Here is a 15289-nt window from a genome sequence, read left to right as displayed (position 1 = left end):
ATATATAAATTTAAAAAAACGAAGAAAGCGCACGCGCGCATAAAGCTGGACACGTAGAAGTGAGATGGTAACACAGAGAGAGAAAGAAAGAGAGAGAGAGAGAACGCGAGATAACATGCGTGCTTGTTTATTGCGTGTGTGCATGAAAAAGAAAGAAAGAATAAGAAATGAAAATTCAGAAAGTGAGAAAAAGATCTAAGTTAGATGATTGTCTATAGTATAAACGAAGGCGTACGTTAGGTAGCCTCGATGCTATTTAAACAAACTTAATTAATGTATTGCAAATGAATTAATAAAGTGTAAGCGAAGCGTGTATCCGTACAGTTGGATCATTTATTTTACGTTTTATCATTTGATTAATTTTTGATTTATCTTAACATTTACCCTGCTATGCGTACCATTTTCGGTACATGCAAATATCGCAAATATATTAAAATTTTTTAACGTGTTTATTATTTCCTAATATTTTTCTAAGCATTGTAAATATTTCTAATAACGTTACTACATACACACTCGTGAAAACAAAACGATATCTTTTAAAAGGTTTTATAAAGTAGCAATGAAATGAGAATCGAAAAAAGCCATTAAAATATTTTCTTTTCATTTTTCTTATCATTTTTTTTGTTCTTCCCATTAATTACGTAGTAGTATTATTAATTGTCAGTCCTCATAAATGGAAGGTTCACTGATGAAGTGAGATAAAAAAACTTACATTGTTTGTTCTGTGCAAAGTATATTTTGCGCAGGCGATAAAATATGAAATTAATTATTATTTCGATTTCGATGAAATAGCATCAAGAAACAAAATCATAAAAATGGCGCGTGTAATATGTAATGAATTTAACCTTACCTTTGGAGAGAGGGTTAAAAACTTCGTTGAGTGTCCGCCGTGGGGCGCTTCCATCGTTTCTCTCGAAATATTTCGATGAGTCTAACGTTAACAAGAACTCTCGTAAAACATCGCGAGCACGTCAATCGGCGTGTGCGATGACGTTTTTTGGCTGTGTTCGGAACACTACTGTCGGTGAGAAAGAGATTTTTTTATTTTTTTTTTTATTGCCTCAATTTGTTGTTAACATTTTATTATACAACACATATATGTATTGTTAACTCATAATTCACAAGTGTTATCGGTTTCAAAATAATATTCTAGGTAATCGATAAGCCTAATAATTACCTTTCTTATATCTTATATATATAATTTATTTGTTTTTGTTTATTAGTTACAATAAATAAACAACTTGAACATTTTTGATTTTTTTTTTTACTACAACGATTAATATTTTTATTTTAAAAAATAAAATAGTCAATATTCAAAATGAGAATCACTGTCATTCTAATATTATTAATAATTAAATAAATTTTGCTTGTCAGATCAATAAAATCGTATTACAGATATGGTTATGTATTTACATATGAATGTGTCAAAGTATTTGATTTCGTTAATGAGTTGATCGAATTAGTAAACATAAAATCTTTGTTAAAACAGTCCTTGTAAAAAAATTGATTGAACGTTAACCTTTAGACTTATAACATAGAACACGTGCTTAGAAGACACGTGAATGAAGAATCGTTGCATCTTTTTAGGAACTTTGCAGCAGATTTATCTTCAATCTCAATTAACGTATAATCGTAAAAACTTGAAAGAATTCATACGAAATGCATCGAGTTTTGTTCCTAAGAGAGTTCTCATAGTCTCCAAATTAACACGATATAATTTTGAAAAATTACGAGAGCCTGGTTTGAACGAAGAAGAATTTAAAAATAAATTATTACGAAGAGGTTCCAATTATGAGTCAATGTTATCCTGTCATCATTCTACTAAAAATGTCGAAAGTGAGGTAATGAAGGTACTTAACAAACTAAACATTGAATACAAGAAAGTTGATAGGTGAGTTGAGTAAACTTTAATCATTTTAGAAATATTCATTGATCTTTTATAATTTATCTTTTTTAGAAGCAGCATAAGCAGATCTGATGTAGTCTGGGCCGATTTAGTTTTGCCCATTGGCGGCGATGGCACGTTCCTTTTGGCTGCTAACTTAATATTCGATAACAAAACACCCATAATAGGAATTAATTCTAATCCCAGTAATTCAGAGGGTTACTTGATGTTACCATCTTATTATACCAAAAATATATCGCAAATCTTTAAATTATTAAAAGCAGGACAATATGATGTATTAATGAGATCTAGAATTAGAACTACTTTGAAAGGTGAAGGAATTTGGGAATTGCCTTTTCATATGCATGAGGAAGGTCGTCTTGTTGGAGTTGAAAGGTATATTATTGAATTAAAGTACGATTTAAATTCTATACATTTTTTTTATCTTAAATATAGAATCTTTTACAAACAGATTTTTTTGCAACGACCAACTGAAACCAATTAATTCAGATCAATTAAATGAAAGGAAGTTGCCTTGGCTAGCACTCAATGAAGTACGTTACTTAAACATTATTTTAAGCCTTACGTTAATATATCTTATAATACACATTTCATTTAATTTGTGTAATGTAAATATTTTGTTCACAGGTATTCGCAGCCGAAGTATTGGCAGCAAAGATAAGTACTTTGTTGATCAAATTTGATAATGAGGAGAATTTCTATAAAATTAAAAGCTCTGGTCTTTGTATAAGTACGGGCACAGGCTCGACAGCTTGGTACAAGGCAATAAACAGCATTAGCCCACAACTTGTACAACAAATACTCGGTTTGGTTGATGACCGAAAGAATTTTACAGATGAAGAAATAAATCAAATATGTACCAAGTTTAATAACAGCTTGCATTTTAATCCAGGTACAATGTGTAACAATTATATTAGAAGTACACGTTTCTTTTATTATATCTATTTTAATATTAATTTTGCTTTTTAGAAGAACAAAATCTTTGTTACACTATAAGAGATATGATGGTAACAAAAGTACTTCCAGTTCCAAAGACTTTACAACGATATAACATTTGTAAAAAATTAACAGTAAAATCATTGTGTTTCGACGGAGGATTGGTTTTAGATGGTGGCATTGCTGTACAATTTAATTTAGGAACATCAGCAGAATTTGAGATAGAACCAGAAGCTGCACTGCTAAATTTAATCCTTCCTATCTGATGATATTTAATATTACGAGACAAGGATAAACTAAAAAGAAAGTACGATCAATCAAATATACAATCAAGTTCGTACCAGTCGACATAAGAATAGCAGTTATACGAATTTGTAAGTTTTAACCGTATTTGTTACTAGGAATATATTTAATTTTTTACAGTTATATATAAAAAGAAAGGATATAATATTTCTTAATCCTTGATGAAAATAGTTCAATGCAAGCTTTTTAAATAAACATGAATTTAAAATAGTAATTTAATTGCGTATGTATATAAATGTAAGAAATGTTAAGAATATTAAAAATATATTTTTTCATAATATTAATGATGCAAAAAAGAAAAAAATATTACTATAAAAGTAAGAAGGATAATTATACGTTCATACTATAAATGTAATAACGATAAAACACTATAACAATATATATTATGATATATATTTAAATATACAGGGTGTTAAAAAAAACCCATTCAATATTTATGTGGTATGTAGGATACACTGAATTGAGTAAAAAATCTTTAGTAAACATAGATCGAAAGGTCAACCGTTTTTAAGATATAAACATTTCTTAGATATAGACATAATCTTATTCTATATACTATATAAATATTGAATGGTTTTTTTGAACACTCTGTATATTAAACAGAAATATAATATATTTAAAAGAGAAAAGAATTCGGTCATAATCGTTTACCCTCGGAGAAGTTCGGTCTACGTCTAGCGACACCTAGCGAAAATCAGTCGAAGTATTTTTCCTTATACGAAGGGATATTTAGTTAACATTAAATCGTGGGTGTAAGATGCGCTTGTGTGTTTACTTTGGTGAACCCTATTAATGCTTGAAAAGTGAGTCTATGAAAAGTGTTAACATCAACGAGATCGACAAATTCGGATCGATCTTCGAAGAAAGGAACGTTTTAGAATGTGCGGGCACGAAGCTTGCTACAATAAATTATCTCGACCGGATATATGAGGGTCCGGTGTGAAACTAAAAGGTACGAACAAAAAGAAATAAATATGTACACAAGACAATTTAAAATTCTTCTTCTGTATTATCTATAAACGAATAAGGAGGGGTCTTCTTAATTGCTATTAATAATTTTATTTTTTATTTACCATTGAATTTCATTGTGTACGTGATTCAAGTCCGATGAAAAATTGACCAACAAAATTTCGTTTATGAAAATAAAAAAATAAAAACAAAATAGAAGTTAATGTTCGTTCCGATATGAATGTGAGAATGTTTATTTTTAGGTTAGAATGCAATGTCAATGACAGCTTCATAACTTAAATTATTTTATCAACGCCGTTTTTTTTTCTTTTTATATTTACATTTTCGATTGACGTTTCTATTACTTGAAGATCAGTCGCGCGTTTTATAATTTAAACATTATTCTTTTAATGTCGACGCGTGAATTTCTGTCAATTAAACAATGATATAATTTAATCGAGGGTAAGATAGTGGTACGAATAGAAATCATTCAACAAAAACTTGTATCCACCATTTTTCAATAAAATCAACTGTTGCATTTTTATTGTTAATCCTAACGTTTATTTATCTCTGTTTATATTAAAAAATAACATTTCGTTTACAATCGTATCATATTAATGTACTAACTTTATCGCAGGAACAATGGCTTTCTTGTCTTTTCATATAACTAAACTAAACAAATGATTAGATTAAAAGCACAAATTTATTGTAAGAGGAAGAGTAGTATCGAATTTATTACCTCAAATGCATACAATGTAATGATGTAACAAAGTAACTATTTTATGTGTTATCTATATAACAAGAGTATACTTCCGATTGGAGATAAGCTTTTGCTTACTCACACACTCTAAATAAATTCCAATTAATGTTTACAGTAATGAAATCATTTAGATCTTTGATAGCCCTCCTAAATTGTAAATTTAAAGTTTAAAGTTACTTTTATTTTAATCTGAAATAATCAATTTTAATGTCGGAAGTATGTGGTGTAAACACATACACATGCATATACGTGTATAAAAAGCATGAATAAAAATTATTTTGTCAAAGTTACATATTTAAAAGAAATTTATTATGTCGCGTCAAAAAGATGTGGTAACAGTTTCGTATGATTTATTATTGTTCCTCGATCGAGGAAAATATTAGAAAATAAAAATAATTTATTTATGGTGTTCAACAGGTTTCCGTCGTTGCGTTTTTCCAAAAAAATTATTTCAGGATGGAAGAAGATGATGTACAAAATATAAGAACTGCGGTGGAGAACATCCTAAGCGGTTCAATTAATTCTCAAAGAAGTTCTTACACGCAACAAAGTTTTACGAGAACGTCAGATATTGTCCTCAGCGAAGATCTAATAGCTGGTGCTAGGGAAGGCGGCAGGATGTCTAATGTCCGCCGTTTTTTTTGTTTATTCATAACATTTGATCTTCTTTTGACCGTGCTTATGTGGCTTATTTGTAGTATGGTGAGTATTATTTCTAAATATTTAAAATTGTTTGATTGATTCTATTTTATTTTTTGTTTCGTTACATTGGAAAGCGCGGGAAAGATTTTTCTTAAAATTAAATGTATCTTTGACCCAATGTTAAATTCAACCAAAAATTTCTTTTGATATTATAATTAGGCAAATGCAATCAATAGTTTGTTATTATATTTTATAAATTAATTGGGTAATGTATTTCATTATGTTTGATTATGGATTTGCATAATTGATAAAAAGGTTTGAAATTTGAGAAAATTAGTAATATATAAATTAAGTGAACTTTTACAATACAATGAATAATATATTTTTTTTATTTTTTAATTGCATAAAATTTCATATTTTTAATGAAAATTTTAAAGTGAAAGAATGGCGCTAATTTTCAAATTATCCTATTATGTATTATGTTGTAATCACAATTTTATGCTTCAATAATTAATTAACTTTATGTATAACATTTTATTTATGGTCTCTTGTTCCTTCAGATAGCTGGTGAAAATTTGGAAACAGCATTTTTCAACCAGGTTGTACATTATCACATAAAAACGTCCCTTTTCGACATTGTGGTAAATATACATTTTTAATATTACATAAAAAATAAACAATTAAAGAGACATAGAGAAAGAAAGAAAAGAAATTAGAGTATTTAAATACAAAATGACATTTATTTCGTCGTAATATTTCGTTATTCTTGCTGAGGAAACAGAAATTTACGGATTTCATCTTCTCAGATGGCAGCCATATGCAGGTTCACGGTGTTGTTGCTCTTTTATGCATTGCTCTATTTAAATCATTGGATCTTCGTAGCCGTAAGTAAACATTCTCTCCATTTATTCTGATATTTATAACAAAAAATTATAAAATAAAAATTGTTTTTTATTTATTTGATGAGCGTGCACAAAATTTTAAGTTAACTGCAGTAAAAATAAAAAAGATATTATAAAAATATTTCAATTATTTTATTACAGTATTTTAAGTATTTTATTTTAAATGCTTGTTCAAAAGATTAAAAATAATTAACTTATGTATATGTTATCGGCAAATGTATTCATATATCACACATTTCCTCGACATGCTGTAGAATGCCAAATGAGAAACCAGCAAAGTAAGAAATATATCTCCGATTCGTTTTTGAACACTCATTATTTTTTCAAAATAACATTTGTATTTTTGAGGAATACACGTTATTTATATAATAACCTTATCAGAACCTTTTTTCTTATTGAGAAAGCCCAGAAATCAACAGAAGGAGCTCCCCTTTATCGTTTCTCCTTTCAGCTCGCTTGATCAGCCGATCGCTTGTGTGTGTGTGCGCATTTGCCCAATACATAATGTATTCTTCTCAACACACATTGCCTAAATAATGTAAGATTTTGTATTTATTTATTTAAGAAAGTAGTAATTTGATTTATTTATTTAATAACGTTTAACAATAATTATTAAACGATTTAAGAATATAATGAGATAAAACGGCAAGCATCTATAATCTAAATTCACAGTCTATCGCTACGAGATGTTAGGTATTACTCTTTACGCCGTAATCCGAAGATAACGATCATAATTAGCGTACTCGACTCTTCATCGTCTATCGTCGTCTTTCGTGTCCCTTCACCGTTCCCCGTTATCTTCCGCCTTCCTCGTTTTCTTTCACAACCAACACTCGTCGTATAAACATTGCCTAAAAACGCCAGGCATTATCAACAATGCTTAGGCATTTCCTACTTTGCCAATAACATATATAAAAAAATTTTTCTCCGATCTAAAAATAAACTATAATTTTTGTTTATAGTTAACGACTGCCTCTACGTGTGCCTTTTTACTCGCCAAAGTATTTCTTTTCGATGTAAGTTAACTCGATTTATAATTATAAAGAAAAAATAATCAAATGATAATAAGCTCCACAAACATCTGTATATGCTTGATTAATTTCAGTGGTTAGCATGCAACCAGCCAGTCTTTCAAGTTCTACTGATACTCACGTCTTTCATTCTTTCTTGGGCAGAAGCTTGGTACTTCGATTTCCGCGTGATACCTCAAGAAACACATGTTATAAATTGGATACGAAGTAAGTCGAGATAGAAAACAAAGAAAACAGAAAAACATACGAAATTCAAAAGAGTAACAACGAATTGATATGTGTGTATTGTTAGCGATAAATCTATTGCCAAAAATGACACTGTTATTCGAAAAAAAAGATTATTATTTAGAGTTAGATGAAGAGGAAAGGATTGGACTAAAGGAACAATTCTATCCCCATTTTTACTTCCTTCTAAAGGTTTTAGGATTTTAAATGGTCATAAAAATAGTTGAACGTCTACTTCAGTACTTGGTTATTCTCTTGTCCTATTTTGATGCGTTGTATTCACTTTCTTTGTTACTAATCCGATAAGTTGAATAAAGAAGTATTTTCCTTACACGTGTGCTGTGTGTGATATAAAAATACATCAAGCAAGAGTTTTGATAGTAACTGGTCAGTCCAGTTAATTAAACATAAATACAATCTTTTATTCAAACCACAAATTTCAAATTAATACACACATACAATATCTATATTTTATTATTAAATTTTTTGTAGACATGTCAAACGCGGAAAGAGCACCTCTCATTCAAGCTACCACCGCGAATCCACATCAATACAGTTCAATCGAGCCGCCACGTAACTTTTATACACCAATGGATTCTCCAGCTCACTCGGATAACGAAGATGAACTTGTTAGGAGACAGGATACTGCAAATGAAATCTTTATTCATAAGCCAATATCAAAATTAACAGCTGATAAGGTTTGTGTTCTTAATTTTATATTCAACATTTTTTAAGAGATTTTATATAGAAATTTTTTTCGTGTAATATGTAACTAATTATTTAAAAGAAAATTGTCGCTAAAGTTGGTTATAAAAAGTATCAAACACCTTTAAAGGTACACAAAGTAATATGAGTCATTATATTGGTTAGGAGTATAAAAAGAAATCAAAGAATCAAGTTACTTTTAGTTGACTGTTGAACTATCAGTAAGTTATTTTACAAAGTGCAATAATTGATAACTATAAATAGATAATAAAATTTGTGTAAAAGTTATATTTTTTTTAAATCATTTCAGTCCTATCAATTTTTTTTATTTGAAATAATTTTTTACGAATATATAATAATGACATCTTTTATTCTTAATGCTTGTAACGTTAAGTTTATTAAAAATTTTTTCTTCGGTGATAAAGGGAACGATAAATCAAAGGATTCCCAAAATAATCAAATAGAAAAATGTTCAAATGATTCTACAGAATTACCAGTGAGTTTAGTGTATTAATTTTTATTACCTACAATTCCAAGTAATAAGATTTGATTATATGATTCAGAGCACATTCCTGACTATGAGTAAAGTTTGACACCATATATAGAATATTTTTTGTAATTTTTACTACCGCATATAATGCGCCTATAAGACTATATGCGTATAGTCTTATTTTATAAATTTGTTTTTCAGATTGAAGAATATAAAATGACGGCTAAAAAGTTATTAAAAGATAGTCATGACTTATTAACGTCCAAAGAGTGGAAAATAGAAACTACAATGTCGTGCGGTGATATAATTTCGTATATGCAAACCAAGCGACCAGAAGGAAAAATAATGAAAATTACAGTAAAATTTATAATATTATTATAAAACATACAGATATATATATAATAATATTATATTATATGTATAAAAAAAATTATATTTATAATATAAAGAAAATAATATATTAAAAATAATAATTATTATTTTTAAGGGTATAGTGGATGCACCAGCCAGTATGCTCGTCAATTGGTTGTTCGACGGTGTCGAAGCATCACCAACATGGAATAAACTTGTAACCGAGTCGAGGAAATTGCAGGTACTAAAATTTTCCTATTAATTTTCATTAACTCAACTTATCAACATAAATATATAAAAATAATTAACGAGAATTGCTACATTACTTTTATATAGCACATCGACGAGAACACAGATATAATTTATCAAGCTACGGGTTCGCAGGGTGGTGGACTGATTGGTGCACGAGATTTTATTATTTTAAGACACCGTAATAAGTTTGGTAATTATTACATAAGTAGCGGTATGTCAGTGACCTTAAAATCATTTCCAAGTCGAAAAAACGTTGTCAGGTGAGTTACACATTAAAAAATTCATGAATCCATATTTAACGTAATTTTAATTTTTAATATTCATAATTATTTTTTATATTTGATATTTTATTTGTTTATTTTTTTTTAAAGGGGTGAAAATGGTGTAAGTTGTTGGGCTGCCGAGAAATTAGCAGACGGTGATAGTAGCAAGTGCCGTTTCACATGGATCCTCAATACCAATTTAAAGGGTTGGATACCTCAAAAAGTTGTGGATAAATCATTATCCATAGCCTTAGTAGAATTTATGTCATATTTGAGAAAGAATTTGGACGAATCTCGAAGACACGCTGCTACCTAAAATGTCACCAAAAAGTTTCTATATGTCTAATTTGAAGAAGAGTTTATCATGACAGTTACGTTATATGAACGAACAAATTATTGATTATTCACACTATTATACATAAACACAAGAGCACATATATATGTACAGTATGCGAATTTCGAGAAAATCAACATTTTTTTTTTCTTGAAGTAAATACAAAAGACGACGCTTTGCATTTTATTTGAAATAAAAAAAGGAGGAAGAAAATAATAAAAACAGAAAAGAAAAAGAAATTTTTGTTGACAAATGTGAGCAAGTTGAAAAAGATAATGTGGGTGACGAGAGGGGAGGAGGGAGAAGTTTTGATTAACATGGTGCCGAAGTGTTCTCTATTATGAAAAAAACAATTTCTTTTCTAATAAGATTTATTCTCGTTTATAATTTGTTGCTTCATCGGTATAACCACGTTCAATTGATAAATTTTAAGATACGCATTAGAAAGATGATAAATATTATTAATAAGATATAAAAATAATTTATCTTTAAAGAGACGTTCGTGATATTCTTAATAATGTAAATATACTGACATTTTTATGTACAATCTAGTTTTTGCTACCTTTGTTCATCTTTTATTTTTATTATTATTATTTTTTATATAATAATAATTCATACAGGCATATGTAAACTTTAGTTAATAATGCTTATCGATGATTTATTTACTTTACGTTAAAAAATAGGATAAGCTGCAAGATTAAAAAAACCAAACACATTATTATTATTATTATTAATTTTAAGTTTATTTTATAAACGTTGTATTCTTGCATTCCCAAAGTGAAAAAATAAAAAAAAACGAAGTTCCTGATGGGTGCGATGAATGAAAGTAACAGTGCGATTAAAGAATCTTTAGAAACATTCGTTTTTTCACAGTGTACATAAACAATGTATATAATTGATCTTATATATATTTACATACATACATGCATACATATATGCATACATACATACCTGCATACATATATACATACATACATACGTACATACATACATACGTAAATACATATATACATGCACGAACGTTTGAATGAATGCATTAAATGTAATTTAACCGTGTGGTCATTTTTATTTGAGCGCTCGTCTCAAATTTTTAAATGTAAATTGTTTTACAAACTCTTAATCGATTTCTTTGTAATTAAAATTTTTGTCTATTTATCCGAACTCTATTATTAGAGAAATCTCTCCAAAAAAAAGAAAAAAGGGAGATACTCTTTAGAGAGAACAAAATTAAATTGAATTGAATTTGATTGAACATAAATTACTGACAATAAGTCAAACAAAGAATTCATTTATTAATTTTCTCTTTGATGATGATGATTGCTAGTATTATTTTTATTTTAACAGGATTAATTGTGCAATGATTTTTACTTTATTAAGCAATAGTTAATTACTAAAAATCTATAATTTATGTATACTTGTGTATAGTAATTTTTGAAAATTTATATTTTGTACAATTGAATGCATATGATGATAAATTTTTATCGATTTAAATAATAAATAAAGCAATTTTTAGACGACAATGATGATAAAATATTAATAATAATAATTGAACGCAGAATTTTAATTTGTAATGTACAACCGGTCGTGGTACGTTTAATGTTAAACTAGCTTAAGTTGATCTGTTTAAAAATTCAACGAACTAGAATATAACAAGTCAAAAAAAGAATGGAGAGGAGGAAAAAAATAACACGATATTTCGTATAAAGTTAGAAAATTTGGTGCCGACTTAGTGTCGAATTTGATAGCACTCGTATCGCTCGCAACGATTCCACAAAGGAAAAAAAAGAAAATTAGTATAATTAAGACAAAATTTAATACCTTTCTATGTATGTATATGTATATATATATATATATATATATATATAATTTATGCATTGTACCAATAATTATGACAGTGGACTAACAATAAGTAAAAAAAATTGAAAACATTACTTTTATGATTTGTTTTATAATAAAAATTACTGTAACACAAAATATAATTTATAATTTATATTGTAATACTGATAATTGTAATACAAAACGAATCAAAATTAATTTGTTGAATTTTATGACCTAGTTCACTACCACAATTACTTGCACACATATTATATACATACATAGACATACTAAATGACTGTGTATGGTATATACATATATACATACAAATATATATTTTGTTAAATAGAGCTAGCACGAATCAAGACATCATATCTTTATCGTAGAACGGTATAAATAGTAACATTGAGATGAGAGATTTGATTCGTGGGAGGTGAAAATTTGAGCTTAGTTTAGTTGAGTTTGGTTTAGTTTAGTTTAGTTAAGTTTAGTTTAGTTTAGCTTTTAGCTTAGCTTCGCGTTTCGTTAAGACAGAGCGAGGGTTTATATAATCTAAAGAACTTTAACAGATATCCTTACCTACTTTACTTCATCGTCTTCTCATGGACACTTCGTCTCGTTCGAAGTTTAAATATAACTATTTCCGCATTGGAAAACTTAACCGATGAATTTTAACGTCTAAAAGGAAGAAACACGTTGTCTTTATATCTGGTACACGTGTATATATATGCATACACTTATATATTTACGTCTGTTCCTACGCATTTACAAACTCGTCATAATGCTCGATAAAGATCGACGTTCGTCGAAAAAAAGATTATGGCTCTCATTAATATATATATATATATATATATATTCTATCATATATATATACATATATGCATATTTATATATGATAGAATAAAATAGGTCAAACTTGATGCGAGTTTTTTTCGAATAAATATATGCATGATATATTTCACTTTTTTTCAGAAGATTAAAAATAAAACTCGTCGATCGGTTGAAAACTCATCTCGCAGTAAAAAAGAAAGAAGATTTTTAAAAATTGCTAATAGTTATCACGCAAAATTTATATTTTCGCGCGAAAACAAAAGAAAATCATTCGCCATTTTACTTTTTTCATTTTTTCCTTATTTTACTTTTATTACCAACAGAAAATAAGTTACCCTTACCTTTAACATTTACTTCGCGTTAATATTCAGTCCTTTTAAAACGTTCGTATGTATATATATGTATATATATCATATAAATGTGTATATAAGTTGTTTTGTGCGCAGAAAATATGACATATGAAAATTTCGGTGAAATAGCTAACGAGTGGGGTGAGGTGGGGAGCAGATACGCGACGCAACGGAGCGATAAGCGCGATTGGTTGGTGGGCGGGCAGGTGGCGCTGTGGCGGGGAGGATGATGGAGTGGGTGGTGTAAGGTGGGGGGATACAGGCTATACGAGAAGGACTGAGCCAGTCAGTCCCGCGCCACGAGCGTGTATACATATTTATTGTGTATTATCGTCGTGTTGTATATTCGTCTATTGTAATCTACATATATCGTGTACGGTATTTCTTCACGGTTTTTATTCTTTCATACTAAATAGTTTTAATTTAAGAATATAATCAAGGAAATAATATTATCGTAATTAAATTCGAAGAATAAATGTCATTTGTTATATAGAAATTATTTTAGAACATTTGTCGCAATATATATATATATTATACCTAAGAATTTCTCGTCAATTAACGGATTTTTTCGAATATCAGTGAGTGATAAAAGCAGAAAGAAAGAAAGGAAGAGAAAGAAATAGAAGAAGAAACGAGCCATGACAATGCCGGAAACGTAAGGACGCACCGGTTCGTTGAAGGAAACGCGCGCGATGGCGCAGGAATGGTAAATCCTTTCTCATCTTTAATTTTTTTTCTCACCTTGTTCACATTTTTTAATGTATGTTTATTTTGTAACCTTCGTTTACTTCTCATTATTTCTTTACCATTTAAAAACGGAGATAGAATATTAATCTAACTAAGAATTATTATGGTTTCTAAAACATTATACGCGAGAAAGTTGATGATTCATAACACGTTTATTTAATACTTTTATTTTTTGTTTGCATGTGTCGAAAAAAATATTCATTGCGCGATTCACAGTGTTATAACCTTAAACGTCATCTGATCTTTTTATAACAGAGATTCCAAGAGTATCATGGAATTAAATTTCATTGAATTAGATCGATTTAAATTAAACGTCAAACAACGGTGTTCTTTTTAAGGATTCTAGTTTATGAAAAACTCTCCATAGTCATTAATACAAATTTGATAAATCTAAGCTTATTTTTCAATAAATCACTTGATTTCATGCCGATTACTGTCCGCCCATTACCGCGTTAGTCAAAAACATTTCATCTATCTATACGTTGTACTACGTAATACGAATAAACGTAGCGTGTTACGGTGTCGCGATATCACACTTGAGAGTTTCTCGCTTAATAACCCATCGAAAGTCCTCGAAAAGCGTAAGAGCATCGTTTTTTTTAGTAGTAGTAGTAGTAGTAGTAGTAGTGGTAGTGATATTAGTTAAGAGCCTCTTCGTTGATTATATTTTATATGCGCTAAGAAAGTGCTCTCATCTTAAGCTCATCGTTACTCTTCTTTTTCTTATCTCGTAATAAGTAATAGATCGTTATACTTTCAAGGAAAACGGAAGTTTGTTATTTATTTTTTCTTTTTTTTTCTTCTTACATCTCTCTTCGTTCATTTTATTTTTTCCTTTACTTCATAAAAAGAATACATAAAAACTTATAAGCTTTGATAATACTAGGATTAAAATAGACATAATCTATACACACGTATTTTTTTTTTAACTTTTACTCTTATTCTCTCTGCGTGTATTTATTAAGGTTAGAAATTCAATATTCAAAGATTCCACGCGAATGCACGTGTTTTATGACCACAACCCTTCTATACGAAATATATATGAGTACATGCATTAAATATATTTACAGTGTGTTTAGTTTGAAACTTCATAAAATAATTACTCTAAAATTAGCCGCGTCGCAAATTTATTCGTATATTTTTCATTTCCACATGATTATATAGAAAATAAATCTTATATTATTGTTTTTATCAAAAGAACAGTATATAAGTAATCGCATAATTTATTGTAATATAATTTGTATATAATATAAGATTGCAGTTAAATAATATTTTTTCTATTGTTTTTTTTTTCTTCTTTTTTAATAGAAAATATTTTCCTCATTCTTATTTCTTCATTATTTTTATTGAACAAATAATTTATATGACATATGTACAATATAATGATTGTTAATTATTTATTCGATTGATTCGTAACACTTTAGGTGAGGTACCTTTTACATAGCAGTGGTTTGCATTGTTCCTATGTATGAATATCTATAGACTTATGTATACGTAC

At 28.5% G+C, this 15289-nt stretch overlaps 3 protein-coding genes across 4 annotated transcripts in view; all 3 read left to right on the top strand.

Annotated features, from left to right (window-relative positions):
- Positions 1–914: 914 nt before the first annotated feature.
- LOC106788504 (NAD kinase 2, mitochondrial-like) lies at positions 915–3433 on the top strand. Its single transcript, XM_014751818.1, has 6 exons — positions 915–1024; positions 1588–1891; positions 1958–2281; positions 2358–2439; positions 2534–2798; positions 2876–3433. Exons 1-6 carry the CDS (start codon positions 988–990, stop codon positions 3106–3108), a joined length of 1245 nt encoding a protein of 414 aa, XP_014607304.1. The 5' UTR covers positions 915–987; the 3' UTR covers positions 3109–3433.
- Positions 3434–3524: 91 nt separating this feature from the next.
- Positions 3525–11404, top strand: LOC106788503 (MLN64 N-terminal domain homolog). 2 transcript variants are annotated; one of them, XM_014751816.1, is made up of 11 exons: positions 3525–4097; positions 5271–5555; positions 6056–6136; positions 6302–6379; positions 7360–7413; positions 7503–7635; positions 8146–8351; positions 9050–9205; positions 9336–9440; positions 9536–9711; positions 9823–11402. In XM_014751816.1, the coding sequence occupies exons 2-11, from the start codon at positions 5310–5312 to the stop codon at positions 10028–10030; spliced, it is 1443 nt and encodes a 480-aa protein (XP_014607302.1). In that variant the 5' UTR covers positions 3525–4097; positions 5271–5309; the 3' UTR covers positions 10031–11402. The 2 variants fall into 2 exon arrangements, with proteins under 2 accessions (XP_014607302.1, XP_014607303.1); XM_014751817.1 differs by lacking the exon at positions 9050–9205 and having other exon boundaries at positions 9823–11404.
- A 1932-nt stretch (positions 11405–13336) lies between these two features.
- The window catches only part of LOC106788502 (diacylglycerol kinase 1), an 82404-nt gene continuing 80451 nt past the window's right edge, over positions 13337–15289 (top strand). The window contains exons 1-2 of the mRNA XM_014751815.1: positions 13337–13415; positions 13624–13750. The gene's annotated coding sequence lies outside the window, so the exon portion shown is untranslated. The remainder of the gene's footprint in view (positions 13416–13623; positions 13751–15289) is intronic.

Source organism: Polistes canadensis, unplaced genomic scaffold, assembly GCF_001313835.1.
Source record: "Polistes canadensis isolate GaletaPanama2010 unplaced genomic scaffold, ASM131383v1 scaffold_141, whole genome shotgun sequence".
Classification (NCBI taxonomy): domain Eukaryota; kingdom Metazoa; phylum Arthropoda; class Insecta; order Hymenoptera; family Vespidae; genus Polistes; species Polistes canadensis.
The sequence above is the reverse complement of the archived record's forward strand: the minus strand, read 5'-3'. Positions and strand labels throughout refer to the sequence as shown.